This window comes from Alligator sinensis, unplaced genomic scaffold (assembly GCF_000455745.1).
Source record: "Alligator sinensis unplaced genomic scaffold, ASM45574v1 scaffold1892_1, whole genome shotgun sequence".
In the NCBI taxonomy this organism is placed as follows: domain Eukaryota; kingdom Metazoa; phylum Chordata; order Crocodylia; family Alligatoridae; genus Alligator; species Alligator sinensis.
The window spans coordinates 396,208-407,213 of record NW_005842966.1 but is presented as its reverse complement, the minus strand read 5'-3'; the positions used below and the strand labels follow the sequence as shown (position 1 = coordinate 407,213).

Here is an 11,006-nt window from a genome sequence, read left to right as displayed (position 1 = left end):
GCGGGCGGGGCTCCCATCCTGTGGACGGGGCCAAGGCAGGCAGATCCCGCCCCCAGCACGTGCATAAGTCACGACCCCTCCCCTCCTCCTGAATGCCCCTGTTCCTGGGTTCTTCCCGATTCCACGCAAAAACAGGTGGGTGGTTGCACCTGGGGGCTCAAACTGGGACCAGTGCAAGGATCCCCAGTCCCTGGGACACACAACAGTCCCCGGGACACACAACAGTCCCCATGCTCAGGCCCTGCTTTGGCTGTCCTAGCTTAGCCCAGGCTAGGGGGAGGGGGGAAAGCAGGACTCCTGGGTCCAGAATCCTCCAGACTTGGCCCCTTCCCACCCCTTTAGGAGGTAAAGTCTCCCGTGGGACTGTAGAACCATACCCCCCCACCCCCCCACCCCCCCAGCTACTGGTTTCCCTTGGGGGGAGGAGAAATCAGTGAAGTTTGTCAGTCACGAAACACAAGAGCCAGAGGGGAAAGTCCTGGGCTGAGTTTATTGGCTGCAAATTGTTTCAAACACACCTGAGCATTGGGGTGGGGAGGTACTAGGGGCACAAACCCCTCTAGGCAGCCCCTAGGAGGTGCTATACATGGAGTGGGGCTCCTTCTGGAGGCTGTGGAGTGCTGCTGAATGTCCAGAGCCACCCCCTTATAGCAGCCCTGGCACCACTGTGTAATAAGCCCCCTTCTCTTTTTGCTGACTGTTAAACTTTGGTCCCTAGTGATGGGGGTGGTACTCAGGTTTGCTCAGCTCCCAGTATGGAAACTGAGCTAGGGCTGGAACAAGCACCCATGGGCAGAGCTGTCCTTAGCGGTGTGCAGTGCCAGGGCATATCAGCCTGTGCAGGGCCCGTTAGGGCAGGGGGGGTGGCGAGTGGCCAGAGCAGAGCCAGCAACATTTGGCAGCAGTGGTGCATGGTGGTCACAGCAGGGCCTATACAGCACTGTCTGCGGGGCCCCCCAAAGCGTGGGGCCTAGGGTGGTCACCCTGATTCGCACGCCCTAGGGATGGCCCTGCCCATGGGTTTGGGCATCCAGCCCCCACCCTGCCACCAGTTCACAAGGCCTCAATGTCCGTTTTGCAACCGAGGACACAACGCAGATGTCTAGGCTCTCAACCCGATGCAGAAGCTGCCTTTCCTCTCCCAGCTGAAGTATGCAGGGCTCTAAAGGCTTTCCCAAAGCCTGTGTGAGGTGGCTGGTGAACATCTCTCTCTATGTGGGGAAGAGGCTCCATCCTGCCCCCACCCCTCCCCCAATGGGCACATGGGAGAAACTGAGGCATAAGCCCACACTCCCACAGCAAAGCAGCAGAGCCAAGAAAGGAACCCAGACATCTGGGCTCCAGGCCCCTACAACCCTCCTCCCATAGCGGAGTCTCTAACACCCCCCTAGTGGAGGGGAGGGTCTGGGAGAGCCTGTCCTCCCACCAGAGCCTCTTACCTGCCCCACCTCTTCACAGTGCTGGGCTTCCCCCGCAACTCAGGGCAGGGGAGGAGTGGGTTGGCGGGGGGCTGCAGTCCAGCTCCTCCCCCCCAGCCCCAGGCTCTTCCCCTTGCTAGGATTAGCAGGCATCAGAGACATAGTCAAAGTCACGGAAAGTGGCCTGGTCACTGGGCCCAAGGGGCCGTGGCTCGCGAGGGGGTGTGAGCGTGGGCGCCTCGGCCGTGAACTCCTCGTCGAAGTTGCTAATGTCGGCACGGCCCTGGATGGTTGGCACGAAGGGTGGGGGCAGGCGGCGCCCCAGCAGGGCCTCCCAGTCCATGTTCTGCCGGGAGATAAATGGACGTGCTCAGGGTGGATGGTCCCGGCACTGTGGCATCCTGCTGCCAGCCCCAGTTGGGGACACTAGGCTTGCTTATGCCAACTGTGAGGTCCCTAGGTGCCACTAGGGTATGCTGTGCTCCAGGCAGCAGGGTGGGGGGTGGGGAGGCACTGGGCTGGGCTATGCTAGCTGCAATGCCTTTCGATGTCACCAGGGGGCAGTGATCGCAGGCCCTGGGGTGGGGCCAGGGACACCAGGCAGGCAGTGGGGTGACGCTGGGCCTGGCTGTGATGCCCTCCACAGCCACCAGCAGGCACTGTGCTACAGTCAGTGGGGTCCAGCAGGGGGCTGGCTGTGGTGCCCCTAGAAGCCAGCTGTGGGAGGGGCATGGGGGTGTTGGATGTCCTCAGCATCACGCTCACTGGAGCCCAGGCGCCTCTCAGGGTTTCTACGCAGCAGCTGGGGGGCAGGGGGATTGGTCACTGCCTGCCACGGAGCCCCCACCCTACAGCCCCCAGCCCCTGCCCCCAGGCCCCAGCTCACCCGGCGCATGAGGCCGATGGCCTCAGTAGACAGGAAGCGCGGGTAACGGACCTCGTCATTCACAATGCTGTCAAAAACCTCCTCCTCATCATCTCCAGGAAAGGGTGACTGCAGGGGTACAGATCAGGGAGCAGAGGTCAGGGGGTAGGAGCAGCCCCCCTACCCCCCAACTGTCCTCACCCCATCTTGTCCTCACTCCCTGCTCCAGCTGCCCCCCATCCCATCCCATCCCGTCCCCTGCTCCAGATCCCCACAATGGATCCCCCACCCCCCCAACACCCCCCCCACCCCCCCCACAACTGCCCCCCCAGCTCTATAAATCCATAAAGAACCCCTGCAACACCCCCATCCTATCCCTTTTGACCCCACCCCCACCTGCCCCCCAGATTTCCCCATAACCATCCCCAACCCACACTGCCCCAACACTGACCTCGCCCACCAGCATCTCGTAGATGAGGACTCCCAGCCCCCACCAGTCTACAGCTCGTGTGTAGGATGTGTCCGTCAGCACCTCGGGTGCCAGGAACTCCGGGGTCCCGCAAAATGTGCTTGTCCGGTCCCCGTAGCCCATGCCTGGGGTGGGGGGGGAGGCGGGGGAAGGGCAGCATGTGGTTAGTGGTGAGGCATCCCATCCCTATGATACCCAGCTGCACTGTTCCTCCCTAGAGCTGGCTGCATCCTGGAGCTGAAAGGGATCTCGGAGTCATAGTTGGCTCCAAGATGAACATGAGTGGTCAATGTGATGAAGTAATTAGTAAAGTTAACCACACTTTATCACGCATTAGCAAATGCATCACAAACAGGTCCAGGGCGGTGATAATTCCCCTCTATGCAGCACTGGTGAGGCCGCAGCTGGAGTACTGCATCCAGTTTTGGGCACCGCACTTCAAGAGGTATGTGGACAACCTTGAGAGGGTCCAGAGGAGGGCCACTCATAAGGTAAGGGGCCTGCAGGTAAGACCCTACAGAGGACAGATTGAGGGACCCGAATTTCTTCAGCCTCCGCAAGAGAAAGCTGAGAGGGGATCTTGTGGCCGTCTACAAATTAATAAGGGAGGGACAGCAAGGGATAGGAGATACTCTGTTTACCAGGGCACCCCTTGGAGTAACTAGAAATAACGGCCACAAACTGACAGAGAGCAGATTCAGGTTAGACATCAGGAAGAACTTCTTTATGTTAAGGGTGACCAGAATCTGGAATGGGTTGCCAAGGGAGGTGGTGCTCTCCCCTACCTTGGGGGTCTTTAAGAGGAGACTGGATAAGCACCTGGCTGGGGTCATCTGGCCCCAGCACTCTTTCCTGCCTAGGCAGGGGGTCAGACTTGATGATCTGCTGAGGTCCCTTCTGACCCTAGCATCTATGAATCTATAAGCCCCTGCTCTATCTACCTGCCCTGTTCCCCCCTAGGGCTGGCTGTATCTTGGGGCTGGGTGAGGGATCCATTATACCCAACTAGCCTGTCCCACCCCAGACCTGGCTGCATTTCTGCCAAGTGAGGGGTCCCTCTAACACCCTGCTTCCCTGGCCCACCCCAGAGGGCTGCATTCCCTCCACCCCCAACACCCACCTTCCTTGCAGAGCCCAAAGTCGGCAATCTTGACAAAGCCCTCAGCATCCAGCAGCAGGTTGTCCAGCTTTAGGTCCCTGCAGGGCACACAAATGAGGGGGTGTAGGCAAGGGGGTGCAGATCAGCGCAAAGGGTGTTGCTCAGAGGCTGAGCAAAGGCAGCAAAGGCTCTGCCTGAGGGGGCATGAGCCTGGACACCCGGGTTCTCTCCAGCTCTGGGAGGGGAGTGGGGGCTGATGACTTGGAGCAGAGGTGGCTGGGAGCCTGGACACCTGGGTTCTATCCCAGATCTGGGAGGGAGTGGAGTCCAATGGTTAGAGGGCGGCAAAGGGCTGGTCAGGGAGCCCTGTGCAGAGAAGGTGCTATGGGTGCCAGGAGCATCCCCAGGGGAGGGAGATTGGGGGCTCTGGGGTAACTCAGCATAGGTCTGAATGATGCAGGGGTTAGGGGACAGTCTAAGGGGTGCTGGGTGTGTGTGGGGGGTTCTGGGAGATGCCAGGGGGCTCGGCAGGTTCTGGAGGTTCCAGAAGTGCCCAGGAGGCTCTGAGGGTCTTGGGGCGGGGGAGGCAGAGGCGGTTCTGGGAGCAAAGTGGGGCCAGGGGGTACTGGAGGAACATGGCATCGGGGGTATGGGAGGGTCCAGGTGGTGTGGGAGGTTGGGAAGGGGTTGGTAGTTGGGGTGGCATGAAGGGTGCAGGGGGGTTTGGGGAGGTCCATGGGGTTGCAGGGGCCTCTCACCTGTAAACAATCTTGTGGTCATGCAGGAACTGCAGCCCCAGGACAACGCACGCAGCATAAAACCTGGGGGCAGGGGGAGCCAGTCAGGACTCAAAAGAACCCCCCCACCCCAGCCCTAAACAGGGCCCAGGGGAGGGCTGGATGCCTGGGTTCTTTCCTTGCTCCAGGAAGGAGGGGGGAGGCCTGGGAGCGTGGAGCAGGGGCTCAGACACCTGGATACCTGGGTTCTCTTCCTGCTCCAGGACGGGAGTGGGCATCTGGGGGGCAGGGGTTGAAGGTTGAGTGGGGGCTGGGGGTGAGAGCAGCAGATCCAGACATTTGGGTCCTCTTCTCCCCTCCAGAGGCCTAGATGCCTGGGTCCTATCTACAGCTTTAGGGGCCCAGACACCTGGGTCTTACTCTCCCCTCCAGAAGTTTGGATGCCTGGGTCCTCTCACGGGTTGGGGAAGGGACACTCACATGGCACGGGGCTCAGTGAAGACATCGGTGTGGATGTGCATCATCAAGTCACCGCCGGGTGCATACTCCATGACAAAGCAGACGTGTGCCGGAGTCTGGAAGCAGGCGGCCAAGTTCACCAGGAAGGGGTGGCGTGCCTCCGTTGCTGCTTCCAAGATCCGCTTCTCGCACAGCAGGCTGTGGGGGTGGGGCTTCAGCGAGGGGGTGGGGCCTCAGCCCAAGGAAAGGGCACCAAGAGGGCAGGGCCTCAGGGTTGGGTACCATGGGAGAGGGGCATTTGCAAGGAGGCTGGGCACAATGGAGGATAGGCCAGGCCTCAGCGAGGGAGCAGGACCTCAGGGTGGGGTGCCATGGGAAAGGAGCCTCCAAGAAGGGGAGGGGCTTCAGTAGGGGTGTCAGGGCCTGTGCCCCCAGCAGGCAGGGGCAGGGCATCAGCCAAGGGCTGGGGCCTTGGGCAGGATGGGGCACAGACAACCCAGCCACAGATACACGCATTGACATAGACATGTGCACATGCAGCAGTTACAAGCCCACGTGTGTTTGTGCACGCCTGCACACATGAACACGCGCATACACACACTGGTGTCCTCCACCCAGCATATACCCTAATCCTTACACACTCCCCCTGTGTACACACATCCCCTGGATACGTGCACAGTGGTGCTGGCCAGACAGGTGTGAGACAGGCCTGTGCACATACATCAGCACATGCCTTTGCATGCACACATGTGCGCACACAGAGGCAAGGGCCTGTTCCCATGCCAACCTAAGCATGCACAACTCCCCTGGTGCATTGACAGCACCTAGCATGAACACACCTAGGTGTGCATTTACACACTCTGTGGTGCAAGCTAGCTGAATGTGCACCCCCCACCGTGCCAAGGCCTGTCATGAAGATGCACTCACATATTTAAGTGCACACAATGACTGATGGCACACATGCTGACATATGCAGTTGTGCACACACTGTGAGGCAGACCAGCCTACTAGCTGGCACACCACTTGACCCACAGTGACACATGAGGACACACCTGTGCACACACAGTAAGCAAGACCAGCCAAGCACGCACAACCTCCCATTCCATGCAGACACACACATGTACACACACACACACAGGTCAGTGAGGGGCTGGGTACACTGTACTGGGTACACTGGCTCAGCACAAAGCTCTAGGCCACAGTGGCCAAAGGGGGTGGGGCAGGATACCCACCTCTCCACCTCGTCTCTGGCCACGATGTCACCCTTCTTCAGTGCCTTGACGGCGTAGAGCTGCCCTGTGTGCGTGCACTCCGACAGCAGCACCTGCAGTGGGCATGGGTCAGGACGCCTGGGTTCCCTGCAGACCCAGGGTCCTCTGTGTGTTGGACCACCCGGAAGGCAGGATACATCTGAGTTCCCTACATGCCGATCCACTCAGGAGACAGGACACCTGGGTTCCCCATCCAGCAGCCAGGATGGCTGGGTTCCCCACTCAACCAGGGGCTCCCTGCAGACCAGGAAGCCAGGATATACCTGGATTCCATGCACCTATAAGCAAGGACACCTGGTTTCCCCACCTACTGGGGAGCCAGAATGCCTGGGCTTGTGTCATATCTCAACTACTGTGTGGGCCACCTGGGTTACATGGAACCGAGACAAGGTGCCTGGGTTCTCAGCATAACGGCCGAGAGAAAAGCCAGGACACCTGGGTTCCCACCCAGCTCTAGAAGGCATGGAGCTCACCTTGCCAAAGTGCCCGCGGCCCAGCACAGCCAGGAACTTGAAGTCATCCAGGGTCAGCGGCGTCTTCCTGGGAGCAGAGACCAGGTCAACCTGAGCCCTGGTGCCCCCAGCAGGGGGCCCTGCTCAGATTCCCCCCAACCTCTGCGCCCCACCAGCTCCCAGCACCTGACCCCTTCAACCTCAGCCCCAACATTCCAACACTGCCCTGAGCTCTTGCCAACCCCCAGGGTCTTGGGTTGGGGGAGGCCTGGCCCCTTGCCAATCCAGTTAGGGGCAGGGGGCACCAAGCTGGGTGCCAGAGCATCCTGTGCCCTGCTGGACTGCACCTATCTAGGAGGTTTCCCCAGGGGTCTAGACCAGGACATGAGGGAACACTAGGGATAGACGGGGAACATCTAGAGGGTGTACAGTGGAATCAGGGGGCCACTGAGAGAAGTGAGAGGTGCAAGGGCGAGTATACTAGGGAAGGATTAAGGGCAGAACATCCCAAGAGTCTGGGGGGGTAGCCTGGGGGGGTTGGATGGTCCTGGGTGTCCAGAAGGCTCCAACAGGGGGTCCCAGAAGTCTGGGGGGGCTGGAGGGACCCAAGTACCGGGTGGGGGGTGGGAGGGAGTCTGAGGGGTCCTCACCTGCGCAGGCTGCCGCTCCTTGGCTGTGGGGCATCTGCTACAGGTGTCTTCTCATCTTCTCTTGTGCGCTGGGTCTGGGGGAGTATATGTGTGTGTGGGGGGGGGGGGGGTCGTCACACACAAAGCCATCTCCTTCCCCACTCCACCTGGCTGGTTATGGGGGGGAGCATGACACCATGCCCAGCATGTCCCCTCCCCCGCCCAAGGCCCATCTATATGGGGCTCCAGGACACCCCTCCCCACCCCCACCCCAGCTAAGTCCAGGTTGGGGCTGGGGAGGGGGGGTCTTACTGGGACCAGGGGCTCCTCTCTATCCTCCTGGTCACAAGGCGGTACTGGGGGTTTGTCACTGTCCAGGCTCAGCTTCTCAATGGCAATGTCCCTGGGGGCAGCAGAGGTTGGGGGTCAGGGTCACCCCCCAGTCCTCCCCATCTTGGAGGAGACAAGGGTCCTGGGGAGGGCGGAAAAGGGATGTTCCCTGGGCCAGGGGGTGGGGGGTGGAAAAGGGTAGGAGGGAGCTAGGTTTTGGAGTTAATGCCCTGAACCTCCCACCCTGGTGTGGGGCAGAGAGCCAGCACCCCCCTCCCCCATGGGCCGGGGGCAGGGCCTATGGAGGTGCTACCCCAGGGCAAAGGTCAAGGGGTTGGGCTTACCCATGGGCAGGGCCAGGCCGGGGTGGGGCACTGGGGCTGTAAGAGGCGCTGGGGGCTGGCAAGACACGACGCAACAGCCGCACCCAGGTAGCGATGTCAATGTTCATCTGGCGAGCGCGCAGGAAGGCCCGGCCTGGGAGGGGGAGAGAGCAGAGGTCAGAGGTCAGGACCCCAACTCCCATTCCTGCCCCTGCCTGCCCCCCCTGCCCCCCATACCCTGCTGCTTGGAGAAGATCTTTTTCTGGCGCTGCAGCCGGGGGATGCGCTCAATGACTGGGTTGAAGAAGGTGACCTGGAGCCAGGAGACCAGGGTGAGGGGGTGGGGTCAGTTTGGCCACCCACCCAACAGGGAACCCCTCCTCAGCCCAGCCTCCCCATGGAACTGGGGGGGCCAGAGGGCAGTGCAGGGAGACCCCCCACTTTAGTTCTGCCCCACTCCTAGCCCTACCCACACCTACATCCTTAGCTCCATCCCCAGCCCTTAGCTCCACCCCAAATCCTGGCTCCATCCCCAGCCCCGTGGGATACCCACCTCAGCCAGCAGCGTGCCTTGGGGCTCCAGGCCAAGGTGCACTTCGTGGAGCTGGTTATCCAGGAAATCCTCCAGCTTGAGGTGCTTCAGGGCACAGAGGCTGCGGTAATCCCGCCAGTACAGCAACAGCTCCAACTCCCGGGCCTGAGGGGGTGGGGGTAACGGGTGAGACCAGGCCCCAGGCATCTGCTGGGGGTGAAGAGCAGCATCGGCCACCCCCGGCTGCTCCTAATGACTTGTGATCGTAATGGCACAGCAAGGAGATCATTAGGTTAAAGAGTGAATGGCCAAGGCAATGCACTACCTTAGGTCTGGCCTCCCCCTGCCCTGCCTTACCTCCATCCCCCTCACAGGAATAGCTGCTCCCAGGGCAGCACTCAGATCCCACCCCTGCCTCCAAGCAGTGAGCATGGCTTTCTCCCCACTCACCCTCTCCAGCTCCAGGGCAAAGGTTTGGTCCCATGCATCCAGCCCCACAGGCTTCCAGGCTGTCTGTCCCATCACAGTGTTGTCAACCTTCAACACTGCACTCACCTCACCTGTGGGGAGAGTGTGGGATCAGCCCAGCCCCCACCCCTGCCTGGCCTGTCCAGGGCAGAGGCTCCCCCTAGGGCCTGGCTGGGGAGTGGGGCCAGTCAGGGGTGTGGGTGCGAGCAAGGAGGCAGCATGGGGAGACATGCTCCCAGGCTCGGAATGGAGCTGGGGTCAGTCCTGGGTGCCCACCCCCATCCTTTCATCCCCCCCAGTGCCCACCCACCCAGGCACCCTATTCTTCTTGTGCCCCCTCTCAGACCCCAGTCCCATGTGTGTCCTCAGGACAGCTGGGTCCTCTCCCCAGCTCCCCCTCAGCCCCAGCCTTGTGGATACCCCAAGAACACCTGGGTTCCCTCCCTAGCTCTCATGCCCCAGCTCCAACTCCCACCCCAGCCCCATGGATGCCCCTAAAATGCCTGGGTTCTACTCCCCAGCCCCCCCACCCCCCAACTCACTGCTGAGGTCATCGGCCTTGGGGGGTGTCCTCCCGCTGAGGCTCCCGGTGCGGCTGTAGAGTCCGCGCCCGCTGCGGCCCATGAAGGAGGCACTGGGGCCGGGGCTAGGGCTAGAGCTGTGGCAGGGTAGCCAGGGAGGGGCACCCCGGCTCCGCCCTGGCACCACCTCCAGCAGCCCCGTACAGCCTAGCAGCCGCACGGCCAGTGTCCCTATTGTGGGGGGAGAGGGTGTCAATGGGAGCCCGGACACCTGGGTGTTCTCCAGCTCTGTGAGGGCTACAGCAGGGGGAGCTGGGATACCTGGGTTCTCTCCCAGCCCTGGGAGGGGAGTGGGGTCTGGGAGCCCAGATGCCCATGTTCTTTCCCAGCTCTCACACACTGGGTGGGTTTGGCCACCTCATGTGCCCCCTCAGCATCTCAGTTTGCCTCCTCGGCAGGCCCCAAGCTCAGGTCCCACTCCCCATGTCTTAGTGCTGGGTTGTGCCCCAGGGGGCTGTTCTTGAGGGGCAGGGGACCCGAGTGCTGCCCTGGGAGGGGCTACTCCTGTGAAAGGCGGGTGGGGGCTGGGGGGGGGCTGGCGAGCACCCAAAGCCAGCTCCTCCCGCACCAGGCAGGCCTTGGGGTGCCCATCTGGTAGGGCCGCGATGCCAGACTCCAGCGCCAGGCGCAGCACATCCAATTTCTGGCTCGACTCCGTCAACTTTGCCTGGGCCTGGCACAGGAAAGGGGGAGGGGAGCGAGATGGGCATCTCCATACCCCAACCCCCGCCTTGGATCCTGACGTCCCAGCTCCTGACCCCCATAACCACCCATACCCCAACACAACCCTCCTGCTCCCAGATGCACCCCCACACCCTGATCCACAGCCAGACCCCGCCATGCCCCTGGTACCCCACCCCCTAATAACCCATTCCTGACCCCCCATTGCCCCACCTGCACACCCCAATACCCCACATACATCACCCCCATGCTGACACCCATCTTTGACACTCCCAGTCGCCTAATATCCCACCCCCATCCCCTGATCCAGAACCTCCTCCACCATCCAGAACCCCATACCCCAGTGCCTGCCCACCCCACCCCCCCAGGCAAGAGGCACCAGTGGTGATGTTGGGGGTGGGGGAGAGGGGGGACACACACCACACCTTGACAGTGAGGTGAAGAGGACTGTACCCCAGCAGTGAGGGGCAGGGGGAATGTACCTCACTGGTGGTGGGAGGGATAGACTGTACCATGGCACAGGGATGGAGGGGGCATGCCTCCTAGGTGGTAGGACAGATGTATATGGGGCCATACCACAGCAGCCGAGAGCGGAGGGAGCACCCCACACTGGCAGTGCGTAAGAAGGGGAGGGGGGGCTGTACCATGGCAGTGTGCGTGGTGGGGGGGGACCATACCATAGTGGTGGAGCT

General features: G+C 61.5%; 1 protein-coding gene across 1 annotated transcript in view; it reads right to left on the bottom strand.

Moving 5' to 3' along the window:
• Positions 1-471: 471 nt before the first annotated feature.
• Positions 472-11,006, bottom strand: part of LOC102373602 (serine/threonine-protein kinase N1) — an 18,002-nt gene continuing 7,467 nt past the window's right edge. The window contains exons 6-22 of the mRNA XM_025192752.1: positions 10,069-10,306; positions 9,595-9,972; positions 9,035-9,144; positions 8,606-8,749; positions 8,290-8,365; positions 8,074-8,206; positions 7,712-7,802; positions 7,421-7,494; positions 6,792-6,858; positions 6,280-6,371; positions 5,069-5,245; positions 4,610-4,672; positions 3,873-3,949; positions 2,735-2,877; positions 2,305-2,412; positions 2,156-2,220; positions 472-1,786 (exon numbers count right to left, since the gene is read on the bottom strand). Of these exons, the coding sequence (XP_025048537.1) occupies positions 1,561-1,786; positions 2,156-2,220; positions 2,305-2,412; positions 2,735-2,877; positions 3,873-3,949; positions 4,610-4,672; positions 5,069-5,245; positions 6,280-6,371; positions 6,792-6,858; positions 7,421-7,494; positions 7,712-7,802; positions 8,074-8,206; positions 8,290-8,365; positions 8,606-8,749; positions 9,035-9,144; positions 9,595-9,972; positions 10,069-10,306 (2,262 nt within the window). The 3' untranslated portion in view covers positions 472-1,560. The remainder of the gene's footprint in view (positions 1,787-2,155; positions 2,221-2,304; positions 2,413-2,734; positions 2,878-3,872; positions 3,950-4,609; positions 4,673-5,068; positions 5,246-6,279; positions 6,372-6,791; positions 6,859-7,420; positions 7,495-7,711; positions 7,803-8,073; positions 8,207-8,289; positions 8,366-8,605; positions 8,750-9,034; positions 9,145-9,594; positions 9,973-10,068; positions 10,307-11,006) is intronic.